The sequence below is a fragment of the Cebus imitator genome, unplaced genomic scaffold, assembly GCF_001604975.1.
Source record: "Cebus imitator isolate Cc_AM_T3 unplaced genomic scaffold, Cebus_imitator-1.0 Scaffold69, whole genome shotgun sequence".
Classification (NCBI taxonomy): domain Eukaryota; kingdom Metazoa; phylum Chordata; class Mammalia; order Primates; family Cebidae; genus Cebus; species Cebus imitator.
Genome location: NW_016107384.1, coordinates 3,476,908 through 3,494,767, shown reverse-complemented (window position 1 = coordinate 3,494,767; position 17,860 = coordinate 3,476,908). Strand labels below are relative to the sequence as shown.

At 50.4% G+C, this 17,860-nt stretch overlaps 1 protein-coding gene and 2 long non-coding RNA genes across 3 annotated transcripts in view; 1 reads left to right on the top strand and 2 right to left on the bottom strand.

Annotated features, from left to right (window-relative positions):
• The window catches only part of PAX9 (paired box 9), a 14,967-nt gene extending 12,333 nt beyond the window's left edge, over positions 1-2,634 (bottom strand). The window contains exons 1-2 of the mRNA XM_017530842.2: positions 2,409-2,634; positions 1,017-1,643 (exon numbers count right to left, since the gene is read on the bottom strand). Of these exons, the coding sequence (XP_017386331.1) occupies positions 1,017-1,643; positions 2,409-2,412 (631 nt within the window). The 5' untranslated portion in view covers positions 2,413-2,634. The remainder of the gene's footprint in view (positions 1-1,016; positions 1,644-2,408) is intronic.
• A 3,026-nt stretch (positions 2,635-5,660) lies between these two features.
• On the top strand, positions 5,661-7,036 carry LOC108306075. The gene is made up of 3 exons (XR_001826005.2): positions 5,661-5,936; positions 6,087-6,254; positions 6,545-7,036. It is a non-coding gene; the product is annotated as an uncharacterized LOC108306075 (long non-coding RNA).
• An 8,651-nt stretch (positions 7,037-15,687) lies between these two features.
• LOC119471675 lies at positions 15,688-17,365 on the bottom strand. Its single transcript, XR_005200739.1, has 2 exons — positions 17,057-17,365; positions 15,688-16,186 (listed from the first exon to the last, which is right to left on the bottom strand). It is a non-coding gene; the product is annotated as an uncharacterized LOC119471675 (long non-coding RNA).
• Positions 17,366-17,860: the final 495 nt, after the last annotated feature.

Below are 17,860 nucleotides of genomic sequence, written 5' to 3'. Positions count from 1 at the left end.
AAAAAAAACCTCAGTAAAAGAAAACAAACTCAGGTCTCCTGCTGAAGCCGGACTGGGCAGGAGGGCTCGGGGAATCCTGACTAGGCAGAAAGGACACTTAGGACTAGGCAAGGTCAGGGGTGAGAAAGGAAAGAACAGTGGGGTGACACTGCAGAAAACGTGCAGGAACTAGATAGATATCCACTTGCATTCTCGGGGACTCGGGAACCCCAAAGGAAAGCGGAAAGCTCAGGGTAAACGGAAAAGAACAGTAAAAGGACAGCATGGATTCGCCTGCATTTTATTTCCATCACTGCAGATGCCACTTCCCCTCCTAAGATACATACAATGAAGTCTGTTAAGGTAAAAAGTGGAGAGAGAGAGAGAGAGAGGGAGAGAGAGAGAGAAGAAAGAATATGACCTCGTCTGGGAATGAGTAGTAGTAACTTCGGGACCTCCATTTCCGAGGAAAATGAAGTGAAGCATAAGAACGAAACCAATTAGTTGACATTTGAACTTCCTGCCGGAGCAAATTTGGCCTGATTGCCAGAATCGGAGAAGAGTACTTCAATTTCCACCGCGTGCTGGACTCCTCCCGGCCGTCTGTGATCCCCAAGCAAGCTGCTCTGCCTGCAGCGGCATCTGCAGCCGGCAGACTCAAGCAGGCTCAGGCCTCCCGGGCTGAGCCCCAAGTCCGGCCCGGCCGCTCTCTCCAAGTGAGCAAGCCGGGCTGAGGCCGCCTAGGCTCGAGAGGCGGGGGAGGGTGGAAAATGCGAACCATGTGTTGGGGATGGGGGGATGTTATGGGTCTGGTAGTTTGAGATGAGGCAGGAGACTGTGTGTGGCAAGGAAACCAGGGGCATGCGTTTCAAGTTAATGAGATCAGGACACCCCCTAAGAAGACTCCTTACGTTTCCAAAGCAAAAAGGCTCAGGTGATGGGAAAGGCACGGTCCCGGAGGCCGCAGATAGTGAGACCTCCGCGAGAGTGCGGAGGCAGATGCTGCACATCCACACGCCCTGTCTCTGAGCCCCTACCTTGGTCGGTGATGGAGCGGATGCCCAGGATGTCAGTGACTGAGTGCGAGGAGGGCCAGGTGCGCGGCATGGCCACCGAACCGGGAATGGCAGGCACCCCAGGTGGTGTGGGCACCTTGGCGGCCGCTGCCGTGATAGGGCTGGGGTATGAGTAGATGTGGTTGTAGGGCAGCGCTGGCTGCGGTGCCGGCTGGTGCTGCTTGTATGAGTCGTAATGACCCTGCTGGGCCAAGTTGCCGATCTTGTTGCGCAGAATGCGGCTGATGGAGCTCACGGAGGGCACGTTGTACTTGTCGCACACGCCGTCCGCCAGCAAGCGGTCCCGGATCTCCCAGGCGAAGATGCCAGGGTCCCTCTGCTTGTAGGTCCGGATGTGTTTCACCACGGTGGGGGTAGTGACCCGGGGCTTGCTGCCCCCGATGGCTCCTGGCAAGATCGAGCCTGTCTCGTTGTAGCGCGCCAGGATCTTGCTGACACAGCCGTGCGAGACCCGTAGCTGGCGGCTGATGTCACACGGTCGGATGCCCAGTTGGGCCAGTTCCACGATGCGAAGCCGGATGGCGTTGGGCAGCGGCCTCCCGTTCACAAACACTCCTCCCAGCTGGTTCACCTCCCCGAAAGCTGGCTCTAAAAAACGAACACACAGCGCGCGGGGACGCGCACCCGCTGCTTGGGACAGCCGCCTGCCGCTGGGCCTCCCTACGCGTCTGGGGACTGGGCGAAAGCACCCGTCCTGTACTAACGACAGGGGCTGTCCCCAAGCCAAACGGTTCCTGAACAAAGCCGAACGGCCCCAACCGTCACGGTCCAATCGGACCCCCTCCCTCATTCCTGCGGTGCCAGAGGCCCCTACAGCCAAGTAAAGTGGTGAGACGCAGGGCCTCTCCGAGCGTTCAAAAGTCTCCCGAAGCAGGACGGGAAATCGGTCTTGATGCCTAAACGCGCTGCTTCTCGCCTGCTCCTCACTAAAGTTCTTGGGCCACTCCCTCTTTACTCATCCCATCCCCAGCGTTCCTCCTGGAGACCCGGGCAGTTAAACAAAGTCTAGGAGAAGCTAGAAGTGCTTTTTTTCCTCCTGTTTTGTTTGCGTGTATGCGCGCGTGTGAAGCAAAACTTGGTTGCTACTGGGGCTGCGGGGCTTGCTGATGCCATAGTTCCCTTCTCTTAAAATCAGAAAATGGCATCAATAGCCAGCCAGTAGCCAGCGTTCACATTGAACTGCTGTGCGCTGCTGACCCTTAGCGTGTTCCTACAACTTGTAGGAACACGAGCAAAGTCAATAGAGAATGTGAGCGCTTAGTGGCGCGCGCCCTCGCGCTCCCTCCCTCCCTCCCTCTCCCGCTCGCTCCCTCCCTCCCTTCGCGGCTCCGACAGTCTTCCACTGCCACTCACCCATTGCTCCGAGCAGTACACCAACCCGGCCCCAGTTCCGCACAACCAGACAGAAACTTTCCGCACGGCCTCAATGGCCCGGCCTGTTGCTACCCCGGGCCGCCGGCGCCTCCGCTTCTTCCCAGGAGGAGGAGGCGAGAGTGCAAAAGGAAGAAGTAAAAGGAAGTCTGTGCCCCGGTGAAAGAGGCTTGAGGTCTGCATTTCAATCTAAGCAGCAACGTGGGCTGGGCTGAGCAGGGCCGGGCGGCTCCGTCTATCACTCACTGGGGACACGCCCTCAAAGAGGCGGGCCCGAGGGCAAGCTGCGTGGTGATTGGTGCGAGCCGGTGAGCGACAGGGCAGTCCAGGAAACTCCTTCCGCTGTCTCTTTCAGGCTGGCTCCCACCTGGGTGACTAAATACAACGAAAATGGGTGTTTGACATCTTCCCAGAAGCGACACAAAAGACAGCAAAATCAGGCTGGTAAAATGCTGAATAAACAAGTGAAAGAGTCTAGTCTGAGTATGAATGATTCGAAGGGAGACAGGAGCCAAGGAGACCTCCTCGGGGGAACGATGGACGTCTCAGAATTGAAGTTAAGACCCTAAGTGGGAGGCTGGCGCCACGGTGCACGGGGGGTGGGGGAATTGTCTTAGCAAAATCTGTCGAGAGGGCCACCGGAGAGAATCTGTGTCACCTGCCGATTCTACCTAACTTCAATCCATGCCAGGTGACGAGAGCGCAGGTGTGAGAAGGTAGGCCCGCCAGAGAAACCAGGAGGTTACGGGGATCCCAAGCCACAGGTGGGGGCCACTGTTAAGGCCAGGGAGGCTCCTCCTACCGCCAGCTTCCCTCGGCAGCCCCCAATCCCCTAGGTGGACCAGCCAACCACTAGCCACGCAGGCTCGAAGCGATGCCACGCCGTGTGCCGGGAACTGAACCACAGGAGGCTAACGCGAGCGCACTGCCCCAAGTCCACTGATTGCCAGTGCCTGCGGCACTCACTACGGAGCCCAAGGCTCTGCCACATTCAGCCACTGTCCTGGGCCGCTGGGCCTCGGTGCCAGGGTTTGCGAGGGCTCTCCAAACCGGTTTCTAAAGAGTTTTGTTTATATATAGAAGAGATTTAGTCTCAAGAAAGTGGACACCGACGCCGCACATGGATGTGATTCCCTCGTCTTCTATTAAGCTCCCAGAGGCCCTTTGGTTCTGCCTACTTCTGAATTTTCACTTTTGTTCACGCTAAGTCTAATCTAAAGTTTGCCGTATGCTTGTTGGCAGCCAAAATTATTAATATTTGCAGTTAGGGTTGTGGAGCATGTGAATAAAAATAATAAACAAGAAGAAAAATATTTTCGTGAATTTGGGAGTTTTTACTGCTTGGGGTCGTGAACTCTGCTACTGCTACTTGACAATCCACAAGGCTCTTTGTCCACACAGGATTCAGGCTGCTTCCCCAACAGTCCCCAGGGATGTGTGTGGCTCTGTTACACCCAGGGAAGCTGGCCCCAGATCTTGGGCCAATAAGTTACAATAGCCCAGGAAAAACCGTGATCAGCCATGCTTCTGCAAAGGAACAGATCTCCAGATTCCCACTTGTATGGTGCAATTTAGATGGCACTCTAAATTCAGTTACCTAACACAACGAAGGATGTGAAAGATACAGATGAACTAAAACATCATTCTTTACAATCATAATCTTGAAAAAAGTCCCACAACTAGACATACTTGAGCTTGTCCCTTTTTGTTGGTTGGTTTCAAATGTTTAAAATCTTCTTGAAGTTTGATTTAATAGCGATTTCTCCCTAGTCTGACCCCAATATCTGTTGGGTGACACTGTGTAGCACCGCCTGGCATTTTTACGTAAGTAGAGCCTTCGGAAATCTAAAGATTTTAGAAGTAGAAGCTCCTTTTTAAGGCTGTTAGATACATTAATTGAGTTTATGACTTTGCCTTAGGCTTCAGGAGGGAATGAACATGCCCGGCAACTTGATCTGGAATCCTCCTTCCCCCTCACAGACAAGCAGTGAGTATCGTCCACTGCGCGGAATCTGCTCTACTTCCGTGCACCCAGGGAGAATTCGCAGTCTGCAGGGCTGCTAGGAGAGTACAAGGATATTTGTCTACCAATAGGCAAAACTTAATGCCCCGCGGAGGGTCTGGGGACTCTTCGAAAGCTTTAGCAGTTCTACAGCACCAGCCTAGAGTGGTTCCGAAACTGTTACTGTTTAGAGCTCTGGCTATTTGGAGGTAACATACAACCCCCTCTTGTTCCCACCAACTCCTTCAGCTGCCACACATCTCCCCAGTTCTCACCCAGGTTCAATGCCATCTCTCCCTTTCCACCTGCTGGACTTGGCTGTGATCTGTGGCCTTAGATGCTGCGGACCTCCTGGGCGCCTCAGGGGTAGCAGCTCACTAGGCAGGGGGCCTGTTCCGCGGCGCCGGCCGCTCCCCGCAGGCCTCACTCATACCGGCAGTTGCAGGTACTGGGTGCTCTTAGCATTCTCAAGAGCGCAGAAAGAACCCATTTTAGGTGCTTTGGACCACTAAGTAAACGCGGCAAGCAGAGGCCCCCGCTCTGGGAGCAAGAGAAGAAAAAGCTGCAGGGGCAGACACTGTCAGTGAGACCCCAGCAGTAAAGGGTGACGCTGAAGCTTTCCCAGGCTCGTACAGAGTGCTGGGGAGAGATAGTCAGCGAACCACTGAGCCCCACCGAGAGACGATGGATCTGAGGGAGAGAAAGGGATGGAGGAAGGAAGAGAAAGAACATTCAGTTATGGTCAGTCCCAATGGGCGTAGGGACGCAGGACTTAGAGAAAAAACAAGGGTCAGCTGAAGTCAGTGCCTCCTGGTTATTGCCCACTCTGGACCCAGGAGATCACAAAGAGATTGGAAGAATTTCATCTAAAAGGAGAAATTTAAGACCAAAACCGAAACACAACCAGTAAGGCCTGCAGCTGGCTTAGGCCGGGGAGAAGCCAAAAAGCCTTTCCCTAGTCGCGTCGAGGCCTCCTCCGAGGGGCGACCCGCTCTCTGGGTAAATATTTACTCAGTGGGAGACTGTAAGCCAGCCGGGCCTAGAGTGTGAAAGAGGGGGCGCTACACGGGGTTGGAGGGATCCGTACACTCGGTGCTGGCGGGATCCTAGTGTACACCCGCCGGAGGGGAGCAGGAGCCGGGGACTCCGGGGGCGGCTCGGCCCAGGCGTGCGGCTGGGGAAGTTTTAACCCCCACCACGGGCTCGGCTGTACTCCGCCCTGCCCTCGCGGACCCCAGCCAGACGCTGTGAAGTCTCCATAAATCTGTCAGCCCTCCCAGTGCCGCGGGCAGTCACCTGCTGCGCCCCCTTCCCGGCACTAGAGCGGCCGGCGGAGAGACGCGGAGAAGCAACAGGAATCTAGCCTGGTAGACTGTACCCGAGGGCTGCAGAGGTCAGACCCAAGCACTGCAGGGTGTGCGGAACGCGAGGACCCCTCCCTGTATCCCCAACCTAGACCGACGCCGGCTAAGCTGCTCCGCGATAAGGCTGCTCCTCCGGGTCTACAGGTCAGTGATGACTGCGGATGGGAGGACAGGGCGAGAGTGGGGGTTGTGTGTGACCGGGAGAGAGGTTGTTCTTTTCCAAGTTGCGGTAATGACTAGCGGAGCTAGCAGAAAATATTAAGGAGCTGATTCCTCCAACTTGCCCTCTGCTAGGGACAGGACCCCCGAGCGAGGCCCAGGCGATGGTGCCCGCCTCTTTTCCACTCGGAGGAGTTGCGGGGATTGCAAGACAGCCAGAGTCCGAGTCCGGGACTGGGATTTTCACAGTGCATTGACTTCTAACTGTCTGGGGAACATGCAGTAAAGTCAAGACCTTTCAGGGTAAGTTTGGGCATTGAGCGCGGCGCAGAGAGAAAAACAGGCCCAGCTTCTCCAGAACTCGGCCCGCTGCTATGTCCCGGTCTTGCAGGGTCAGCGGCCAACTGAGTTTCCCAGAAACTGCAACTGCAAGTGACAACCGGAAGAGTGCCCGGTGCCCAGGGCGAGGGTGGGTCCTCCCTGGACCGCTGGCCCTGCAGGATCTGCGCTGCGGAAGGGGGCGGCGGCTAAAAGGTGCAGTAGCGGGGGATTGGGGATGGAGACAGCCCTCAGTGGTCCTCTGCCCCAGCCAGACCCGGGGTGGGAGAGAAGGACAGGTGGCACCCGCGCACTGACCTGCCGGCCTGGACTTGGAGGGACTGCGGACGCGCCAGCCCAAGGAGAAGTCGCAAGCGCTCCTAGAGGAGCAGAGCGCGGCCGGAAGATGCTCGGAGAATAGCCCCGCGGCCTCTCCACCTTCTCACCAAGGAGCCTCACGGCTCAAGAGCTTCTCCCGGCTCCACGAGGTAGCTAGAATGGCAGTGGGTTGGTTTGGGCCAGAGCTCGGAAACGAGTCTCCGCGTTCTGCGGGTCCGACAGCTTCCGGGGCCGAAGTGCTGCGGGCGGTGGGATCGGCCCCACGGGCTGCGAACGCTCGTCGCCGGCTTTCTCCTTACGAGGACAGGGGAGGGGCCTGTTGCTGCCTGAAACCCGCTTTTAATTCTCCGCCTGCCTGTTTCCGATCACCCGGGGTTGGTTTTTCTGTTTGCTCACTCCTTCTATTACAATAAAAACAATCGACATTTCTTTTCAGTTTCCCCATATTAGCGTCACTCAGTAATTGTTCCCCACCCCCCCTTACCCCCCGCGTTGAAGGCGAGTGGGATTGCTGGTATTCTCGAATTTGGAAGTTTTCCGAGCATATAAGCAAATCTTTCCTAAAGACTTTAAAGTGAAAATAAATAACGGCCCGGGAAATTGCTGTGACCCTAACGTTACTTTCTGAACGCAAATTACACCCATTTTTCAGTTTTCAACGCGGAATTGCTTTCAGAAGGATGGTGTGGAGCTCCATGTGATACGGTTACGTTTGTTTATTAAATCCGCAAATGAAAGAGAACACATTTTTATGCAGGGGGCAAAACTCTGGGCTGCGGGATTGCAACAGCGAACAAGGATCCAAAAGAGGGCAGCGGCCCAGGGGCAGGGAGGGTCCCTGAGGGAGGCTGGGCTGACCTTCTAGTCAGAGGGAGGAGGATTTCCTCTTGCCAGGGTTGCAGCATTAGCAGAAGTTGCGCAGTTGGTGAGGAGGACTCAGTCCATGGTCACTCTACAGCCATGAGCTGCAGCGCTCAGGAGAGGTGCAGCTCTCTCTGCCTATGGGAAAAGCAAGATTGCCTGTTCTTCAACACAGCTGTTTGAGACCCTGCCCTCAGGTGTTGGCGTGAGGGCTTTGGGGCTGCCTCCTTCCAAAGACACTATTGGCCTAAATGCCGTCTGGAAAAGATAAATGAGAACCAGGCCTCGCCTCTAAACCCTGGTTTCAGGACTCATATGAAGCCCTTTAGGGGCTGTGATCTGAGTTATGTTGAATGTAGCTTTATTGCAAGGTCCAGGTTGCCTGCAGGCTGCGAGGCCCAGACCACTGTCCTCTGATCAGAGCTGGGCCTCGGCCCTCTAGGCCCCAAGCTTCCGCTGGGCTCGAACTGCTGATAGAGCGATCAACCCTCTCTAGACCCGATTTCTTGCTTCCGAGGAGTCTGACTGTAACCGCAGGCCAGAGTCACCTTGACGACGGGCAGGAACGTTGTCCCATTTTCTGTGACTGGGGGCTCACTCACTGCGCGTCTCCTCTAGGTGGCACGTTGCCCTCGCGAGTTGCCCCAGCCCTGTGCCGTCTGGGGAGTCCTCGCACCTGAGCAGTGGTTGGGGCCATAGAGGGTTGGTGCGCTGCAAAGTCGAGGCGCTGTGTTTTCAGCCTGTCGCCTTCCCCGAGCTCACCCCGCCACCCACCAGCCCCACGCTGACTCCGAGAGCGGAGACTGGTGCTGCACGGTCCTCGCTAATCCCCCGAAAACAAGAAGCGGAGGCTGGGAGCAGAGGGTTAGCGCCCGAGTCTCGGAAAATTTCCCGCAGTCTTCGAGTCCCCCGCAGCCTCTCCCGGCCACCGCACCTTGTCACAGCGCCACCTATAGGAGCCAGATTAGATCGCTCTCCCACTAGAGTTTTTGACAAGGTTGGGAACTGCCTTTGAAAACCCATAGAACTTCAAAGCCCGACATTTTTGGTTTCCCCTTTCAGCTCCTTCTGCACCCTCAACTGTCCACTGACTCCAAAGCCCCGCATCATTCTTCACCATGCCCCAAAAGAAACCCGAACATGTCTTTTCACGATTCAGCGAAAACCCATCTTCCATGCCCTACCGGGCTGGATTCTCTTGCGGCCCCCAGGAGCTACTCAAGGGCACTGGTTGTGAGCTATCCTTGCGCCAGGGCGGGAAAGCTGCAGACAGCAAAGAAGCTCTGCAGGGGAGGCCGTGGGGAGTGATGGACCCATTCTACTCCAGTTCATCCTACCATTTGCTGAGGGCTCACCTCAAACACAGAGGTATTATCTAGTTCTCATTTTGCAAGAGACATTAAATAAGAGCACAAAAGACACTTGGATTAAATGAAATCATAATGTTAACGGGGGAAATCTGAACTCCACCATGTCGCCGTTGTTGTTCTCTCCATTTCCTTAATCTGCAGGAGCAGCTCACGCTGGATACCCAAAAGAAGCCTCCATACCGCAGGTATCTACACTGAAAGTGGACACGTCTCTGCCCACCTCCACACTTTAGAAGACAGAACGCCGCCCAAGGTCACACCCAGGACCTGCAACAAAGAGGATCTGCAACATTGTCCTCCTCACCACTAGCCAAGAATTCACGCCACGGAGTTCGCAGCGGACTGGGTGAGGGCAGGAGACTGAGACCAGGCTCTAGCTGCCTGCAAGTCTCCTCCTGGCCCAGGTTATCCAGGGCGTTGAGGTGAGGTTTGCAGCCACTGAGGCGGTGCACAGCAACCCCCAGGAGCCCCGAGGCCGAGCAGCGCACAGAGGAGCAAGGAGAGGACCGGGAACAACCCTGCTCGTGGCTGCAATTTGTTTTCCAAGTGCCAGGACATGCCCATGACTCCCAGTGCGCTCTCAGAACATCAACTCAGGCGCGGAAAAAAATCTACCTTTGCCTTCCTGGGGATTCATTCTGGGGTATGCCTGAGTGTGTTTCTTTTTAAGACCACTGTAGTGGGAACAAACCAGGAGGTGCGGAGTTGCAGTAAAATTAGAACCCATAATTAATACAGCTAGCTGGGCCCAAGTGGCTCAGAAGTGCACGTGGTGGATTCAGTTGGCCTTCCTCCGCGGAGTCCGCGCTACAGTTGCGTTTTCTTTCTTTGGGGTGCATCTTGGAGTTCGGATCAACTCATTTCATTCCCTGCAAACAGCGAATAAGTAAATTATTTCACTTATTTAAAAAAAAAAAAACTATAATGATAAAGAGAATTCAGCGCACCCTGGGAGAGATAGTAGCCAGGAGAAGAGAAAGCTGGAAGGTTGTTAGGGGCAGGGGTCACTTTGACTGCCTTGAAAAAATGCTCTTTAGCTGCAGCCTGCGCGGAATTCGTTCCGCGGGGATTGGGGGTACGCCTCTAAGTCGGGCCGGAGGGCCAAAACTGTGAAATCCCAAGCTAGCGTTTTCAGGTTTCGAACAAAAACTGCGATCCAGACCAGGACCTCACTGTTTGCATCTTGGCGAGGATCACCGAATATCTGCAAGCCAGCAGGAACCTTGCCGGTAAGACGGGGTATTCCTGCAAGCTCCTACACAGGGGTTCTAGCTCAGGTCTTCTTCCTGGCTGGGATTGGCCCTCCCGGGAACTGGTCAGGCTCTAATAGGTCCCTCTACCTAGAGGCTGTTTGCTCCAAGAGGCGGATTTGCGGGGTTCGGGTGCACCCTTTCCTCTTCCCTCTGCCAGTCAGTGCACCTCCTGCCTGACTAAAAATTCTACCCTCACCAGGACCAACGAAAGAGCTGACTTCTCATATCCTCCACAGCGGCTGCGGCTTTCTAGACAAGCTGCGTGTCTGAGCCAGTGGGGGAACGGAATATAACCACCACTCCATGGACACGATTGGAAGGCATTTCTGGAAAATTGTGCAAGGACCCAACGATGTTGTTTTCAGTGGACACACGGAGACTACGGGAGATAAATGTAAAAATGAAATAAACGTAATTTCAAAAGTGTAAGTCTTTAATAAGCCAAGAGGGATAAAACAGTATACCATCCTTGCAGAGTAAACGAATTTTGCCAGTAGGTACAAACTGTTGTTTTTTTCTAACGAGAGAGAGGGGGAAAAATGCCACNACTAGGCTTTCCCACTGGGGATGTTGCAGATAGAATTCCAGCATTGAATCAGGCTCTACAAGAAGACAACAAAATTGGCTTTTAACTCCCTGAGTATATGATTCACATTTTTCATCAATAAAACATTTTAAAATTAATACGAATTAGCCCAGATTTTTTGGGGGTGGGTGGGGAATTAAGCAAGTGTTGCTGGTTTTGTTCAGTAAATGCATTGTGTTTTGCACAGATGTTGTAAAATGTTGTTTATGCAACACATTTTATGTTTATGTTGTTATGCCTACACATTTTTAAATTTTAAAGATGTTAAAGTTCGTAATGTCATGACACAATCCATTTTGGTAGTGCATTTAATAAAAATCATATTCTTGGCCGGACGTTTAATAAAAATCAGACTAGTTAGCAAGGAAGGGCATAGTAGCCAAAAAGGAAAAGAAATCTCTTGAGTAGAGAATTTAGGAAAATAAAGAAGGGATTTTAGACAATACTAATCCTTCATGTTTTATTCCAGTTCCTACAGCACTGTTTACTGTAGTTTTTATGCATTAAAGTGCTACATTTTGGGTTCTGTTTCTATGCCATATCCAGACTGTAAATTTAATGGCTGCAGGGGGAGAGGGAGGATTGCCAAAACCAGAGATTAGCACCAGAAATGCTGGACCAGTGTCCTATGTATGATGCAGCAACACCACTGAGGCTACCATTCTTGACAGGCTCCTAGGGTGGATATAGAGGACTGGGGAAGAAGGCTAGTTCTATTTCCTGCAGGATCAAAATGCCAGCCCAATATATTGGCTGACTGGTAAGCCACTTCTTAGAAGGATAGAAAGCCAAGGTCGTGGCCACAGGGGACCTTTAAAAAAGCCCCATAGCACCTTCCTGCAGGACCAGTGGCGTGAACCTGATGTTCTGGTGAGCTGACAACACAGATTCCCTTAGCAGTTTTTATTGCCTGAGTGATTCACATTCAATTCCTTTGGGATTGAGTTCTGCCCCGCCACATGGCTCCATTCTTGAAGACACCCCTTCCACTAGGGAAAGAAATAATGATCCCATTACTTCATGTAAAAAACCTTCATAGTGCCAATTTAAGGCTAAACATTAAATCCCTGAAAGTCAGAAAACAGAAAAGTCAAAATTCTTTTAGTCTGGTCAAATCACCTTGCTTCCAGGACTGTATAATGCATGGTACATTTACAAGCCTCCCCAGCAAGGCCATTCTAGTAACAAGGCGCTGCTGCTGCTGGGTTTAAAAGGGAAACAACGGAGCACCACTTGACTGAGCAGATTTTCCATTTGCAATTTGAATGTTTCATGCCAGTAGATTTCAGCACTTACTTGCTAGATGAAAGTACTACACTGTATGCATTGGCACATGGATTTAAAACTTAAAGAAAGCAAATTAACTTATAGGTAACCAAAAGCAATTCAAAACAAGAGAGAGACACTCTGTAAATGTTTTACATACCTGGAGGATTTTCCAGGTATGCAAAACTCTCTAAATCCAGTTTTATCATTCTAGATCACTGCTATACATTTCTCCAACTCTGACACAAAATGAAGTTCTCTAACAGTAATTGATAAAAGTAAGTATGTTTTCTTCAACCATCTCCCAGTTTTTATTTTAGAACTAAACATTTATCCATCCAGTTTTCCCAAGAGGAAAAAATATTGTAGAAAGTTGTGTTATTTAAATTCTGTTCTGGAAATTCAGACATGGCTAATTTGTGGATTATAACTTCCAGAAAAAGTCTCCCCTACATCTTCTTTCAACTTAAAAGTAGCCAAAAGTATGAGTTTTCTTTTAGAACCAGACTTACCTATAATATTTTAGCTGTGAACAAAATTACTTAAGACTTTCTGTTTCTTTTATGCCAAAGGGGATTCTTTTTTAAAAGGCAAACAGAAAACAGAGGGTTAACCTGGTAGAGTTGCGTGTAAGTTGAGCCATGGCTTCTGGCCACAACTGCATATGATCTGTGTGTTTCATCATGGAACTGCTAAGGCACATGAGGGTTTGGGGGGATAAAGGTATTAGGTACATAGGAGACATCATTATTCCTATTAGAGCAATTAGTCTCATGGAGAAAAATATACCCTTAGGGTAAAATATACATTGAATTCTGTAAAAGAAATGAATAACATACACTTGGATATCACTACATAAAAGCTGCACTTTTTTCCTCTTACAGGAAAAATTTTTGTGTCAATAAAAATGATGAAGGCAAAGCTAGGCAGTCTGGACGTGCCACTAGAACTCAAGGCACAATTTGGGGTTTCACAACTCTATCACCCAGCTGTTAAAAAAAAAATCTCAAGCATATATTTTTAAGCCCTCCTGAAGACATGCTTCTCATTATACAGCTAAGTCTCAGTTAACCAGATAACTCAAGAAAGTATTTTAAGGAGGACATGGTGTCTCATGAACATTTTCTAATATCTTTGAACAAAACAGAATATAAGAAAAGATCGTGTGTGCATGATGTGCTGTCCCTCACAATTTTTGACATGAAAAACACTTTAGAAATCAACTTAGGTCATTTCCATGCCTTCCCCAGAATATAGCATAAGGGGGATGCTTCCGAAAGGTCAATCCAAATGGATGCTTATTTGATAACCACAACTTTCTGGTAAATATAATACTTAGGTAGAGCAGAATGGGGGAATCATTATATACTAATGTGACAATAGAGAAAATCAAGATAGAGAGTCTGAATAGCTGGTTCTTGGGTGAAGAACAGTATTTTGAGAAGGAGGATGAAAGGGGAAGAGGGAATTATTTTTGTCATAGATTAAAGAGAAAACACTTTTTTCCTTTATCTTACTCCTCTCCCACCACTTCAGGCATCTAGGGAAATCCAAATGAATGCTGGGATTAATAGCAGATGGATATAAACATTGTAAATTAAATTCACCCCTATTTTTGCTACAATGTATTACCAACAAGTTTGAGTATATATGTGTGTCACAATAAATTTAATCAACTAATTTATAAGAAAAATTTGTCAACTTACCTCTGATGGTAACTCACCAGTATGAGACTTTCAGAAACATTACAAGTTCAAAGGACTGAATTTAGACTGCTTATTTGCTTCTGAAGTCTGATAAAGATGTGTGTTTAGCCTATGGGCTGCATTGTAGGTCTATAGGCCCTTTCTTCCCTGTTCTTCCTGGAAGTCAGTACTGACTTGGGGAAACACAAAATCTTTATTTTGATTCATGTTACCACTTGCGTCTAAGAACCTGGCATTATGAAATGGCAACGTAAATTACTGCAACCTGTACCCACCAACTACCGGAAGTTATGAACACTAGGAGAGTTTGCTTTTTATCTTCCCTTAGCTCCAACCCTATTCCTTTCTCTGAGATCCTTCCTTCCTTCCTTCCCTTCTTCCTTCCTTCCCTTCTTCCTTCCTTCCCTTCTTCCTTCCTTCCCTTCTTTCTTTCTCTTTCTTTTCTCTCTTTCTTTCTTTCTTTCTTTCTTTCTTTCTTTCTTTCTTTCTCTCTCTCTCTCTCTTTCTTTCTTTCTTTCTTTCTTTTTCTTTCTTTTCTTTCTTTCCTTCCCTTCCTCCCTCCCTTCCTTCCTTCCTTTCTTTTCTTTCTCTCTCTCTCTCACACACACTCCACACCCATACACTCCTCATAACAAAGCAGCATTTTACATAAGATTTGGGTTTTTAAATGTTATTTTCTAGTGGAAATTCCATGAAATATTTGAAGTCACACCAGAAAACTAAGCATAACATTACCAAGATGAGTTTCAGTGAGATTATAAAGCAGTTTGCTTTCTTCATTTAGATTCCTAAATCCATCATAAATACATATATGCCTGGATCTATCTTGGAGTTTATATTTTAAACAATCCGTGAAAAGTATATCCAGACTTTTACATGTTTAAGAGAAATTAGCATGCAGCTAACACAAAGTCAACCTTTGCCATCTGTACTTGCTCATAAATCCCCCAAAGCAGGTAGATTGACCTTATCTATACAGCATTAAGGAAACACGAGCTTCCGCCAACTCAAAGTGCAGTTTGGGGAGTTCAGAAACCACTCAAAGTTATCAGTGTTCTGTGGCTGTTCTCCAATCCATGGTTTAAGTCCACTCATACAGTTGCACCAGAAATGATGATTTTGACAGACTTCAGTTTATCTCCTGGGGCTTTCTTGGAACATCAGTTTGGGTTATTTTCTGTAGTATAGTTTTACATGCCAATCTCAGGGCAGCTAGCTGCCTTTCTTTAAGCTCATGACTAAGGGTGGTGAGAGGTATTGATTAGTCATCTAACCTCTTAATAGCCATAAATACCAATTAAATATTTTGAATAACTCATTCTTCAGGTCACATGAAAACATGTGGCCATTTGCTTCCTAGATTTCTAATGCATAGCTCAGAGAGCAAATACTCTTTAATAATTTTTTTCTTTAATAATTATTGAAGATATCTTACAGATTCTCCGAAGAGGAACAACTCTCTATCCAAATTTGAACCCAGGTTATGTGCTAAAAATGGACAGCTGGAACTAAAACATAGCCGTTATTATCTTTTCTACAATAACATTCACACATTATTATCCTTTCTGCAATAACAGAACATTAAAGAATAAAATGTGGATTTTACTGCTTTATTTGCAGGGATGAAGGTCAGGGTGTCAAATTGCAGATTTTGGGTCCTCAGTAACGGGCCGTTGTGTTTAACCTCCTCAACTTCTTTTCTCCACTTATAAGAAGGAACAAAATAAAATGTTTTGTGGAAGTTTATATTGAAATGAGGTCAGGTAAACTAATGACTGCTTGGTATTTTATGACAAGTTTTATAACCTTGGAGTTGCCATAACTTTCAAACGATCATCAATAAAGTTTTATTGCAAAAGGGTCGGCTTGTGTCTGAATGCTTTTGCACATAGTAAAGCTATGCTGCCCCATTGGCTTAGCTCACCAGTCCCTTTCACCCCAGCCATAAAGTCCTCTTCCTTTTTATTGGAGGTTGAAAAGTCCTCGGGTCTGCTCTCCTCCATCAGGTTAGCAATGTGGGAAGCGTACACAACCAAATCTTCAAAAATATGTAATAGGACTGCTTTTTAATAAAATAATTATACAATTGAATTTTAAATACGTTCCATTTAATAAAATAAATGACAGTGGGCGGCGGGGTGGAGGGAGGTCAGACAATAGTTTCCTCCAGAAACACGTGTTTGAATACTAGATAACGCCTATCAGTATACCCGATATACCCAGAGGGCTGCCATTAAATAATTAGGTGGTTAGGGGCCAATAATGGTCTCAAGATAAAACAACGAATTACTAAAGACTCTTCCAGCTGACCAGAGGATCTTAACGATTTAAGAGGCCTCGCATTGCATCCTAACATGAATTTTCCCACCGAAGGAAGGGTTGAACTACAGCCCTTGCTTGCCCGATTGCCGCCTAACACATGCCCTAAACTCTTCCTGGAGCCAGACCACGAACTTCAATTGTCCATTTCACAGCATTAGCTGACAGGTCGTCTTGGTTCGGCCTACACCAGCTCTTCTTTGTCCGCTGCCGAAGGCTATGTGGAAACGAAGCCGAGAATGTGGTGCGATTTAGATGAAGGGAACAGTAAGAAAGATTGTATGAAACGAAGCTTCTACTGACGCGCCCTTCAGACATGTATTCTGCAGGTGAGGGTTGTGACCCGGGTTGAGAGTGCAGGAGTGCTAGCAGAGCGGCGGGAGGGGAAGGAGAGGCAGGACGAAAATTGGAAAATCGTCCCATCTCGGGACTTGAGTGAGAGAGCCCGCCCCGGAGTCGGGCAGGTCCCCAGAGTGAGAAGTCCCCAGCTTCAAAGTTTTTTGTACTAGCACAGGCAGGTCCCCCACCTCTAACCTTTCGCGATTTGCCTGGTTGCTCTCTGGGAAGGGACTGGTAAATATCGCCCTCTCCCGGATTTCCTGAAACTCTCGCCAGCGCGCTGAACCCGCTCCTTCCCGCCCTTGGCGCCCCGCACTGTGCATCTGCGCTCACTGCACATCACCTTCCCTCCGGACGAGGCCACTAGAGCTCTCGATCCAGGATCTGCGGAGGGAACAGGACCCCTGTCCCTGCCGGACCCTGCAGCTTGGCTGCGGAGAGTGTGCGGCCACAAGCGTAGTTCCTCACTGGAGAGGAGCCGGCTCAACCTCGCGGGTCCCCGCCAGTCCTCTCCTGCCTGGGCTGGCCCCGCGCTAAATCTGCAGCAGGCGGGAAACCCCGCAGGCCTTCCAGGGCTCACGAACTGCCTACTACCACCCTTAAAGAATTCAGACCTGATGGTCCTCTTATGGCGCGTGACCTCCACCCCGAAGCGGAATTGGGGGTCCCCATGGCGGAGCAGGTGCCGTGGACGAATCGGCTCTCAGCTCGCCCCGCGTGTCCTACAGGTCACTGGCCGAGTCCCTACCCCTGGAGCTCCCATGAGGCACCAAGAGCAGCCACGGCCCAACGAAGGGCCTGGATCCTCACGGCTGGAGCAGGCCCCAGTCGAGGGCGCGCAGGTGTCGGGGTCCCCAGCACCCTCCGTGTGCGCAGAGATCCGCGAACGGGGTTCTGAGGCCGTTACGGACCACAGCTCAGAGCGCCCGCGAAGCCCTGCTGCCGGGTCCAGGCCGCGGCCGGGCGGGGCTCACTCGCTCCCCCGCGCTGGCGCGATTGGAGTCTGGCTGGGAAAGGCGGGCGGCCGGCGCTGCGACGGGCTGTGGCGCCACCTCCCGAAGACACCTCGCCGGAAGTGCGGCTCCAGCGTGGCGAGCGCTGAGGTTCCTCGCCTGTAGCGCTAGGGCCGCCGTCCGCGCGACTTCCCAGAATAACGCCCCGAAATGCCTCCAGAAATGCCTGTGTGTGGTAACAGTGACTGAGCCAAAGGTCGGACATAGCCTTCCCCAGGTGCTGAAAGGAGGATCCCAGCCCCCAGGAGCTGCGTACCCACACCGCACCCCGGCCCGTTTGCCCCGCTGCGGAAGCGCACAAGGCGGAGACTCCGGGGATGCGACTGCCTAGTATCACCTACCAAAGGCAGTTTCTTTTTCGGGGATCACAGACCCCCCTTACGTCCCCAAATCTCCAGCAAGAAAGGGGAGAGGACGTGTGTGGCTCCCCTAAAGCAGGCTCCAGGTTGTCCGGGGGGCAAGCCCTCTGAAAGGGACCCTGCTTTGCTGACCCGACTTGAGCAGGGCCAGCCTGGCTGCGCTCAACTCCACTCCGGCCT